At 42.3% G+C, this 12,350-nt stretch overlaps 1 protein-coding gene across 5 annotated transcripts in view; it reads left to right on the top strand.

Moving 5' to 3' along the window:
• IP6K1 (inositol hexakisphosphate kinase 1) overlaps positions 1–12,350 on the top strand; it is a 48,721-nt gene that overhangs the window by 16,317 nt on the left and 20,054 nt on the right. For 3 of the 5 annotated variants that reach the window (XM_036266341.1, XM_036266342.1, XM_036266343.1), the window contains exon 2: positions 9,489–9,839. In XM_036266341.1, the coding sequence (XP_036122234.1) occupies positions 9,617–9,839 (223 nt within the window). In that variant the 5' untranslated portion in view covers positions 9,489–9,616. Of the gene's footprint in view, positions 1–99; positions 124–9,488; positions 9,840–10,016; positions 10,237–12,350 lie in introns of those variants that run through there. The other 2 variants (XM_036266344.1, XM_036266345.1) reach the window with 2 other exon arrangements.

The raw sequence follows: 12,350 nt of genomic DNA, 5'->3' as shown, positions 1-12,350 counted from the left end.
TTACCTCTTTTGTCACAGGCTTCCCACATTCACTATTAACTGCATGTTGCTCATCTGCTTCTGGGTACCCTCTAATAAAATCTTGATCTACACGATGGATGTTCCAATATGTCATTGTGTGTGGTATGTGGTGCTAAATGAAGGGACAGCCTGAAGTCTCCTTGCATTGTTTTCTGAATGTCTGACTATATAAATAATTATGTTGTGTGGCCCTGGAGGAGGAAAGGTCTCCCAAGAGGGCAGGAACAGAGGAGACCAAGAACATGGGCTTTGGAAGAGAGAATTTGAACTGGTCTCGGCCCCTATGTGGAGCAGTAGGTTATCCCTAAAGAGCAAAACTTAGTGGAGCTGTATTTTACAGTGGACACTTCATTATATTCCCCAACTACAGCTGAACACAATCCAATGTTCATGTCTGAGGAATTTGATCTTTGGTTGTATTTTCAGATAATCTGCGGAGTAGTATAGTATCAAGACGTTTTAAGTGTGTGATTTTTACCATCAAAGGAAGAATCCTGGGGTGGTAGCCATATCTGATTTTTAGGTGTTGTTGCCTCTTGGTGCTTCTTTTAAAATAGTTGCCTGGCTGGTGTGGCCCAGTGGATTGAGCATCATCCCATGGATTTAGAGGTCCCGGTTTGATGCCCAGGTTTCGGGCTTAATCCCCGTGGGGGGCATGTAGGAGGCAGCCGATCGATGTTTCTCTCTCATATTGATGTTTCTATCTCTCTCTCCCTCCTGCTCTTTTTAAAAAAAAAAATCAGCCCTGGCTGGTTTGGCTCAGTGGTTGGAGCATCGGCCTGCGGACCAGAGAGTCCCGGGTTTGGTTCCCGCTAGGGGCACGTACCAAAAAAAGAAAAAAAAATCAATAAAAAAATTAAAATAGTTAAATAGTACAGAATTGTGATTTAAAACCCCTTGGGAATTCTAGCGGTTTTGTGATATCGTTGAGACACCACAGGAAAGGAGCTACTTTATGGTTCTATAATTCCTTACTCTGGAGACCCTTCTTCATGTTTTTAGCTAATACTCATCTTTAATGGTGAGGTGGGGTTCTAAATGAGGCCTCCAAGTAATCTAAAGAGCTCAGTACTGTGACTAGAGTTTAACTTCACCTCTCCTAGGTGTATGAGATTTTATTTGCACATTGTAGACCTCTTTAATAGCAGTCACTGGCACAAGGTAGCAGAATTGTAATGGGAGTTATAAACCCAGAGTTACAGCTAATTGAAATTATTGCTTCTTTGTTTCTGTTCTGAAATAGAGCAGCCTTTATGTAAAAATTATGATGAGGGAAAATCCTATATAGGGAGGTATCTACAGCAGTTTCTCAGTCACCTTAGGGTGTGCTCTCCTGGGCCTCAGTCCTGTCAGCTCCCCCACTGAGCTCAGCTTCTCTTTCAGTAGAGCTGCGTCAGGGGGAAGTGAAGAAAAGGAACTAGAGCCACCGGTCATGTCAGAAACCTCAATTGGGAGAACAGGCCTGGTACTCTCCCTTTGCATCTTTCTTTCAGTTGTGCAGAAGCTTCTCTCTTCAGTTTTGGGTCTTCACTGGGATGGGCAATATGAGACATGAAATCTAGGATATTCCTCATTCCATATTTTAGCATTTTAGACAGTTATCTTTTTTTTAAATCCACACCTGAGGATACTTTTTTTCCCATTTATCTTCAGATAGAGTGGGAGGGAGAGGGAGAGAGATAGAAACACCAATGAGAGAGAACATCGACTGGCCGCCTCCTGCATACCCCCCACTGGGGATCAGGCCCACAACGCGGGCATGTGCCCTGACTGGCAATGGAACAGGCGACCTCTTGGTGCATGGGTCGATGCTCAACCACTGAGCCACACTGGCCGGGCATCCTGTGGCTTCTTGTTAAGAACAATCCCATTCGAATCATGATCAGTGTTTTAGGTAAGACGGACAGGGCACCTTTGTTTTGGTCTTCTCATTTTGATTTCCCCTGTATTACTTGGGACCTGTGTTTAAAATTCTGCCCTCAATCCCCCTTTTCCCCATTAATTTCAGCACAGTCGAGATAGATATTTTCAAAAGGATCTTTGTGTGTGTGTATGGGGAAGCACAAGTTTTTAATCTTTACAAGTCCAATAAAAACAAGAAGGGGGTTCATTGGATTCTAGCTTTTCTCTGTCCTAAATTAATTCTGTTCTGGCTGTTTCTTGATGGGCTGGCACATCTCAGGCCTCCTGCCAAGTTTCCATTCCTCCTTGCTCTCTCTGCTCTCAGCCTGGTGTTCTCAGAAGGATGCCACTGTGTCCCTTGATCCTGGGGTAGGACCCAGGAGTCTAAACAATTTTTTATCTCTTCTCTGAGGACAGACAACAAAATAGATACCTGTAAGCCTTTTAGCCTTTTCTTTTTCTCCTTGTTTCAAACCTCCCAGATTGCCCTAGGCCTCTGTACACACTTCTGGTTTCTAGGTGAGGGATGTGCCAGTCCCTGGTACATTGGAAGGGCAGGCTCAGGTTGGCAGCCTTACTTACATTGAAAACATTTTTTCTGTTTCCCTCCTCAAAGGAGAGGTTTGTGAGCATCTGCTTGAAACAATCTAGGAGGTGGGAAAAGGAGGATTGTTCTCTTGTACCCTCCTGACCATACCTAATCTGTATCAATGCTTACAGTCTCATAATGTAAAAGCAAGAATGGATTTGACTTCAAGAGGCATTAGTTTCCCTTGGTTATATGCTTTAGAAAAGAAACAAACTTTCATGTTAGTTTTCTGCTATAGTTTTTTGTGTGTCCATGAATTTAATGGTATTTCGGTATCGTTTGCCTGTCAGTCTGTATTAGCTTATTATTTCTGAAGTTAGTTAGAAATTAGTTTTCATGAAGTCCAGAGCTATACAACCCAAGCTTTGTGTAGTGTTCTTTTCTATTAGAATGACTTATCAGTCCATTGTGTTCTTTTTAGTTGAGTAATTTTGCTATCTTGACCTTGGATTATATCAGAGAGTAAAAAACAAACTAAAGATACATTATTGCCAGAATTTTACTTAGCATTCCTGACTTGCTAAGTTTAAATTTAATTTTTAAAAAACTAAATAAATTTTATATGATTTTTAAAGGGCATGATACTTTGTCATTATGCTTTTAGTGCTTGAGTGGATATGTTTAACTTTACAAGAGGTAGAAATATTGGATTTATAAACCACTTTTTACATAAATTTGAGAAAATTTTACAAATATACCTATGGAATGTGAAGGTACCAAGGATGCTTCTCTTTATAAAAAGATTGCATATCAAACTCAAGTGGTTAATCTGAGGCTGTAAGAATAGGTTGGCCACAGAATTTGGAATTCTAACCAGACTTCTTAGAGTGCATGTCTGCTGATCTGCATTTTGAGTGTGTGTCTGAGCCTGCTGGGCTAAGGAACTTGGTGACCAGGTATTGTCTTGCTCTTGCTGTGGAGATGGTGCCTTCCTAGTTCTTAAAATAGTCCTGACCTTGTTCACTACAGTATCTGATTGCAGTTTCTCTTTCTCTGCCAGGGCTTTTATTCATTGCCACTTTCTAGGCCTTATCTGTTGTTGAATTAAAACAAACACATTTATATTGAATTTTCTAAATTTGGTTGGAATTTTATGATGTGGTTCATCCTTTATTATTGAGATTATCTGTATGTTTGCCTAATTGCCCCTTTTGTTTCTGTTCTATCATCCTCTTCATAGGCTAACTTCCTTTTCTTTCCATATCTTGTTTAGTTTCTGTTGTTACTGTTTTTTTTTTTCTTTTTTCTTATTTATCCTCACCCGAGGACATTTTTTCATTTTTTTTTTGTTCTTTTCTTTTTTATCTTTATTGTTGAATGTATTACAGATGTTCCTCATTTTTCCCCCATTGACCCCCTCCTCCCCACTCCCACCCCCCTCCTGCCTTTTCCCACACTGTTGTCTGTGTCCATTGGTTATGCATATAAGTTCTTTGATTTATTTCTTTCCACCTTCTCTTTGAGGTTTGTCAGTCTAGCAATGAATTTGTTCTTAATCCCTTCACCTTTTCACCCATTCCCCCAACCCACCTCCCATCTGGCAACCAACAAAATGTTCTCTGTATCGATGAGAATGTTTCTGTTCTGCCTGTTCATTTTGTTTGTAGATTCCATTGTCGATAGATATGTATTCATTGCCATTTTGTTCGTTCATATATTTTATCTTTTTCTTCAAAAAGACTCTTCAACATTTCATATAATAATGGTTTGGTGGTGATGAACTCCTTTAACTTTTTCTTGTCTGGGAAACTCTTTATGTGGCCATCGATTCTAAATGACAGCTTTGCAGGATAGAGTAATCTTTATTTTTATTATTATTTTTTAATCCTCACCCAAGGACATTTTTCCATTTTTTGTTCAGATAGAGTGGGAGGGAGAGAGAAGAAGAGAGAGAGAAACATCGACGTGAAAGGGACACATCGAGTGGCTGCCACCTGCATGACCAACCAGGGCCGGGGACAAACAGCAGCCGAGGTTCGCGCCCTTAGTGGGAATCTCTCTGGACTGTAGGCCGACGCTCTAACCGCTGAACCAAACCGGCCAGGGCAAGGATAGAGTAATCTTGGTTGTAGGTTCTTGCTTTTCTTCACTCTGAATATTTCTTGCCACTCTCTTCTGGCCTGCAAAGTTTCTTTTGAGAAATCAGCTGACAGTCTTATGGGAACTCCCTTGTAGGTAACCAACTGCTTTTCTCTTGCTGCTTTTAAGATTTTCTCTTTGTTTTGAACCTTTTGCATTTTGATGATGATGTGTCTTGGTGTGGGCCTCTTAGGGTTCATCTTGTTTGGGACTCTCTGTGCTTCCTGGACTTGTATGTCTGTTTCCTTCACCAAATTAGGAAATTTTTCTGCCGTTATTGTTTCAAATAGGTTTTCGATTTCTTGTTCTCTCTCTTCTCCTTCTGGCACCCCCAAGATGCGAATGTTGGCATGCTTGAAGTTGTCCCAGAGGCTCCTTACACTGCCCTCATTTTTTTGTATTTTTTTTTCTTTTTGCTGTTCTGATTGGGTGTTTTTTGCTTCCTTATATTCCAAATCGATGGTTTACTTCTTGGTTTTACCTACTCTACTATTGAATCTGTGTAAATTCTTTAATTCAGTGAGTGCCTCCTTCATTCTGACTGGTCTTTTTTTTAAATTTTTATTTATTTTTTTATCCTCACCTGAGGATATTTTTCCATATTTTGTACAGATAGAGTGGGAGGGAGAGAGAGGAAGGGAGAGAGAGAGAGAAACATCGACGTGAAGGGACACATCGAGTGGCTGCCACCCGCACGACCAACCAGGGCCGGGGACAGAGGTTGTGCCCTTAGCGGGAACCGAACCCGGGTCTCTCCGGACCACAGGCCGACGCTCTAACTGCTGAGCCAAACCGGCCAGAGCTGACTGGTCTTTTTTTATGCTCTTGAGGCCCTCACTAAGTTCACTTAGGTTTTTATTTTTATTTTTTTATTTTTATTTTTACTTTTTCTCACTAAGTTTATTGAGCATCCTTATAAGCAGTATTTTGAACTCAGTTAGGTTGCTTATCTCCATTTTGCTTAGTTCTTTTCCAGGAGATTTTTTTCTGTTCTTTCATCTGGAACCTATTTCTTTGTCTCCTCATTTTGGCTGCCTCCGTGTGTTTGTTTCTGTGTATTACTTAACGAGAGGTATGGGGCTAGCTGAGACCAGATGCTGCTTGAAAGAATTTAGGAAAACCTGAAGCAGGATCCAAGACAGGCCAATCTTATGGTAAAGCAACTGGCAACAGCTTGGGTGGGCCTGAAAGTTGGGTGGGGCGGGGCCACCAGTGTGAGCCAGGTTGCTGGGGTCCCAGATATGGCGGCTGTCTGCTGGCCTCGTGAAGGAAAGGCGGAACAAAGGCCTCTGACAGCACGTTTGTCCCGGAGAAAGCCCCCTCTCTAGCCCTCACTCCATTGCCAAACAGCCCAGTTCTTCCCTGTATGTCTCTGGTGCCCCTGGAGCTGCCTCTCCTCCAAGCTTAGAGGGAGAGAGTCCGATAAATCCGTGTGCGGGCCCTTTAAGGAGCTGCCTGGGGCTCCAGCCGCTTCAGCCTCCCTGAGCCTCAGTTCCCGCTGTTTTTTCCAGCCAGAAGTTATGGGGATTCTCTTCCTGGCACTGGAACCCTGAGCGGGGTGCCTGGTGTGGGGCAGGGACCCCTCAGCCCTCAGGGAGGACCTTCCCAGCCGAGGTGTCCTCCTGATTTTTATCCACCACACGTGGGTGTGGGACCAGCCCGTCCCCTCCGCCCCTCCTACCAGTCTCGATGTGGCTGCTGCTTTAATTCCGTAGTTGTAGGACTTCCATTCAGCTCGATGTCAGGCGGTTTTGAATGATGGTTCTATAGTTTAGTTGTAACTTTGATGTGGTTGTGGGAGGACAGATACCTCATTTACCTACCCACCATCTTGACCGGAAGTCCTGTTGTTACTGTTCTTATCCAGGTACATTTAAAACTATTTTTCCTCTTTTTAGAGTCAAAACGCAGAATTTTGCATTGTTTTTATTTGTTGATTTGGGATTCTGTCCTGTGGCCAATATGCTTTGTTCTCTGTAAAGCCACCTCTTTGTTCTGGTTTTGGTAGCCCTAGATTAGTCCGTAATAGTAAAACAAACAAAGAACTTACCCTCCATAAAAAAAGTTTATGTGAAAAGTTTCACATGTAATATACTTATCCTACTACACATCTGTTACGAACATCATATACACACATTCATTTATTCAGCCGTTTTTATTGTGTTGCTACCATGTGCCAGACACTGCTGTGGGCGTTTAGGATAATATATAGTGACCTAAACAGACAGTCTTTCCTTCATGAAGTTGACATTATAATAAAAATAAACAACAGACATTATCGATAAAGTATGTAATATGTTAGAAGAGGGTATGAACCATGGGGAGAAAAAGTAGAGCAGATTAAGGGGGATGGAGAGTCCAGGTGGGTTTGCAGTTTAAATTTAGGGAGATTAGGTAGATCTCGTTGACAAAGAGACATTTGAGCTGCTACTTTTGAAGGAAGTGAGTGAGTTAGCCATGTAGATATCCGGGGGAAGAATGGTCCAGGCAGAGGGAATGGCTGGTGCAAAGGCCATAGAGCAGCAAAATATGCCCATGTGTCTAGTCAGTGCAACTAGAGTGAAGTAATAAGCAATGGGGAGAGGGATAGAAAATCATATCAGAGAGAAAAGAGGGTGGGATGAATACAGATTTTGTAGGTTCTGGTAAGGGAGTTGGACTTCTGCTTTGGGTGAGATTGCAGGATTTTGAACTGAGAAATCACATGCTTTGACTCTCAGTTTAACAATCCCTGTGGCTGCAGTGTTGTGTCTGTATTTATTGGTGGTTTGCAATAGGGTGTGAATCAGTTTGGAGGTGGGGGATGGGTGGTGGTGGGAGAGGTATAACACCAAGTTAGGCTTTAGTTTGCCAAAACAGACACTTTGAACAAGATTAAGGTTGGGGTTTTGGCGAGATCATGTTGTGATTAAAATTATGTGACCCATGCCCTGGCGGGTTTGGCTCAGCGGTTAGAGCGTCAGCCTGTGGTCCAGAGAGATCTGGATTCGGCTCCCGCTAAGGGCATGTACCTCGGTTGCAGTTTGTCCCCGGCCCTGGTTGGGTCCTGTGAGTGGCAACCACTCGATGTGTCCCTTTCACATCGATGTTTCTCTCTCTCTCTCCCTCCCACTCTACCTGAACTAAAAATGGAAAAATATCCTTGGGTGAGGATAAAAAAAAAATTATGTGACCCAGTAGATAATTTATGTGCCCTAATTATAAGACATGGATTTAGTCTTTTTTGCCACTATGAGATTCCTTTTATTTTCATTTTGTGCTTTTGCTCACTGTGGTCTTCTTCTGGAGTTGTTTAATTCATTCCAACAAACTTTTTTTTTTTGAGTATTTACTGTGCTCAAAAACTGCCTTGGATCCTGGATGGAGATGAGAGAGTGGTTTGGTGGTGGTGACAGACAAGTAAATGATGGCACTGTAGTGATATATTGCTATAGAGTCAGCACAGGAACCTTTGAGGTGTGTATCAAACTCCTTTTAGGAGACACTGGAGTCTGGGAAAACATCCCTGGGGGCAGAGAGCCTTATCTTAAAGGAAATCTAGGAAGTAGATGGCTAAGCAAAAAAAGCTGAGCTGATCTGTTTGGGGGAGTGGGAGTGGAGAACAATTTATTTTTGTTGATAGTAGTGAAATAGGACATAGTTCCTGGACAGTTTTGGATTAAGACAGTTTTACAGCATTGTTCTTGTTATAGCTCATTCTGCTCATCATTATGAGGTTCAGAAAAAAATTATTTGTCTCTTGCAGGTAAAACCATATTGCTCTGCAAATACTGTATTTTATTTTTTTAGTCTTGAACTTTCAGATGTAGTCTTGCCAATATATTTCTAATTTAAAAATATATTCAGTACTAAGGAATGTGCCCACTCCTTGAACTTTCTTGAGAGGAAATTGACATTACAAGGAGGGTATTTGAAGACAGAGAGCTTTTCCTTGTCCCATTGGTTGGTATAAAGTCAGCAGGAAGGGAGGCCCTGTAGTGCTAGACATGGTCTGAACTAGATGGCCATAGATTTAATGTAGAAGAAATCTGAAGCCTGAATTTCTTTGGGAAAAGAAAGATGTTTTTATGATTCTGTAACTCAGCAGGGAATGACTTTTACCACCTGGTCCTTGGCACCTTCAGCAGAAAAGTTGGGAATCTAGTGTGACCTGATTTCTCATTCAGAACCCCTTCTTTGCCCTGGCTGGTTTGGCTCAGCAGTTAGAGCATCGGCTTGCGGTCCAGAGAGACCCGGGTTCGGTTCCCACTAAGGGCACGTTATCTCCGTTGCAGTTTGTCCCTGGTTGGGTCGTGTGGGTGGCAGCCACTCGATGTGTCCCTTTCACGTTGATGTTTTTCTCTCTCTCTCTCTTTCTCCCTCCCTCCCTCTTCCTCTCTCTCCCTTCCACTCTGTCTGAACAAAAAATGAAAAAATGTCCTCGGATGAAGATAAAAAACAAAACAAAAACAGAACCCCTTCCTTTGAGTCCGGGAGAGACCCTTACCAGTACTGGATTTTGTGAGAAGTTTGAACAGAATGAGTTCATGTTGCCTTCTGTTTTTTTCCTGAACTCTTTTCTTTGAATGTGAAGGGAATAGGGATAGTTGCCTTCCTGATGGCTGTAACATACTTTAGCTCTAAAATCAAATCCTTTAGAGAATTTAGAAGGCGTCTGAGAACTGGGAAGGGAAGAGAATGTGGGCTTTTGTTCATAAAAAGGTAGATGGAGGAGACCAACATTGCATCATAAAGATAAATTCAACTGCCTTTCACACACCATGCTGGGGGCCACCACACGTAGCAGGACACCAAACAGAGTCCCTGCTGTTACTTCTGGAGCAGACACTCTCTGAACGCTGGGGAAACTACCTTGTCAGGTATTTTGAGTCCCTCTTTTCCTCTTCCTTTCTGTTAGGAAAGAAGAATAAGCTGAACAGATTCTGACCATTGGCTTTCAGCTCACCAGGACCTTCGACCTAGGTCTCCTTTTGTGGCCCATGTGCTACATCCTCTGCCCTCAGTGTGCAACGGGCCCCCAACGCAATGTGTGTTTGTCAAACCATGGAAGTGGGGCAGTATGGCAAGAACGCGAGTCTGTCCGGAGACCGGGGAGTCCTCCTGGAGCCCTTCATCCACCAGGTGGGCGGACACAGCAGCATGATGCGCTACGATGACCACACTGTGTGCAAGCCCCTCATCTCCAGGGAGCAGCGCTTCTACGAGTCCCTCCCTCCTGAAATGAAGGAGTTCACTCCTGAGTACAAAGGTTAGTCACTGGCCTTGGGTTTATAATCCCTCAGCTCAGTTTTTCTTGTTTTGTTGGCTCTGTGATGTGATGGTAGGTTTCTGTTGTCTCAAAGCAGCTCAGTCACTTTGTTATGTAAAATTCTACCTGAAAGCATCAGTGAGGTCTTTAAGTCTTGAAAAATCAATTTACTGATAGGTAAACCCAGGAAGGATTCACAGCATTAAGTCCCATTGGTGAAGACCGTGCTGGTGTCAAGGTTTCCCCTTTGCTGGGACAGTCTGGGAGAGAAGGGCGCAGCCCTTCTCTGGTCCCAGAGGAGGAAGAATTGGATGCTTTCCAGGCTAAGGCCGGGAGACAGCTGGCAAGGTGGTTCTGTGGAGCCTGTGTCTGTCTGTGCTGCAGGAATGACTCAATGGTAAGAAATTTACAGAAGGACTGGGGTCTGGAGCTCCTAACTTTTGAAGGAAAAATAATCTGTTTTAAAATGTAAATTAATTTTATGGAATAGAAGCCCATGAATATATACCAGAATTAAGTCACTTTATTTAAAAACTTAATTTTTGTCAGTGTGTTTATACAATTTTATGATTGCCCATCTTGTGTAAGTTATATATAGGCAGGGAGAGAAACATCGATGTGAGAGAGACACATCAGTCCGTTGCCTTCCACACAACCCTTACCAGAGCTGCGGATCAAACCTGCAATCCAGGCACGTGCCCTTGACCGGGAATCGAACCTGCGGCCCTTTGGTCCCTGGGCAGACACTCTAACCACTGAGCCAAAACGGCCAGTGCATAAGTTATATTTTTTTGTGTTCTGCTTTTTAAAGCTGCATGAATCCAGTCATGTTTACACCATTCTTTACTTGGGAATTGTCAATTTAGAAAACTTGCCATTATTAAGTATATAATTTAGTGGCATTAAGTATATTCATAGTGTTGTATAAGCATTATCATTATCTATTTCCAGAACTATTTTCATCACCTGAGACAAAAACTCTGTACCCATTAAATAATAACTCCCCATTTCCTCTTTACCCAAACCCCTGGTAACCTCTAATATCCTTTCTATCTCTACAAATTTGCCTATTGTAGTTATTTTTTAAGTGGGACCATGTAATTTTTGTCCCTTTGTGTCTGGCTTATTTCACTTAGCATGATGTTTTCAAGGTCCAGACATCTTGTAGCATGTATGAGAACTTCATTTCTTATGGCTGAATACTGTTCCACTGTAAATATATACCACATTTTCTTTTTTTTTTTTTTTTTATCCTCACCCGAGGATATTTTTCCATTTTTTGTACAGATGGAGTGGGAGGGAGAGAGAGGAAGAGAGAGAGAGAGAAACATCGACGTGAAGGGACACATCGAGTGGCTGCCACCCGCACGACCAACCAGGGCCGGGGACAAACTGCAACCGAAGTACGTGCCCTTAGCGGGAACTGAACCCAGGTCTCTCCGGACTGCAGGCCGACGCTCTAACCGCTGAGCCAAACTGGCCAGGGCTATACCACATTTTCTTTATCCACTCATCTGTTAATGGATGCTTGGATTGTTTCCACCTTGTGGCTATTGTGGGTAATGCTTCTGTGAATATTAGTGTACAGATACCTGTTTGAGCCCATTTTTCACTCTTTTGGATATATACCTGGGAGTGGAATTGCTGGATGCTGTGGTAATTCTGCGCTTAACTTTTTGAGGAACTGTTTTTTATAGCAGCTCTACCATTTGATATTCTTACCAGCAATGTTCCTATTTCTCTACATCCTTGCTAACCCTTATTTTTCATTTTTAAAAATTATTATAGCTATCCTAGTGGGTATCTCATCGTGGTTTTGATTTGCATTTTCTTAATGACTAATGTTGATGTGCTTATTGACCATTTGTATATATTCTCTAGAGAAGTGTCTATTCAAGTCCTTTATGCAATTTTGAATCAGATGGTTTATTTGCTGTTGTTTTCAAAATAGAATCAGGAGAATATTGAATTTAGAGGAATAAATATTCCAAGGCTGCAAAATAAGAGGGAAGCCAGAATCAAATGCACTGTCGTCTCTACATGGCTAAGAAACAAAAGTTGCGAATGCTTGATAAATGCAGCTTTAGCCACTTACCTGTCCGCACTCAATACATCCATGGCCAAACCTTTTGCTATAAATACGCCAAAACCAGAACAAGAACTACAGGCCCTGTAAGCACGTGGAGTCCTGCTGCTGCTAAGGAAAAAAATCCCTGTAAAGGGAGTGGAGCCCAGCTCCAGAGAAATGTTCTGTAGGTCACAACCTCCAGAACTGGGACAAGTTGGAACCTCAAGGTGTCTCAGTCATAGCACTGATTCAGTTTTCTCCTCAACCTTCTCTCAGACTGGGAAACAGAAGTCTTTAAAAGCCACAGCAAATCCTAGTACCTACTTGATTTTCTTTCCTCCAGCGGCATTTTCACTAGAAACTAATAAGTATACTTTATCAAAAATACAACTTAATTAAACTAAAATTTATTCCTTTTAAAAAGTCAAATGAGCCCTGGCCAG

This window comes from Molossus molossus, unplaced genomic scaffold, assembly GCF_014108415.1.
Source record: "Molossus molossus isolate mMolMol1 unplaced genomic scaffold, mMolMol1.p scaffold_m16_p_18, whole genome shotgun sequence".
In the NCBI taxonomy this organism is placed as follows: domain Eukaryota; kingdom Metazoa; phylum Chordata; class Mammalia; order Chiroptera; family Molossidae; genus Molossus; species Molossus molossus.
The sequence above is the reverse complement of the archived record's forward strand: the minus strand, read 5'-3'. Positions and strand labels throughout refer to the sequence as shown.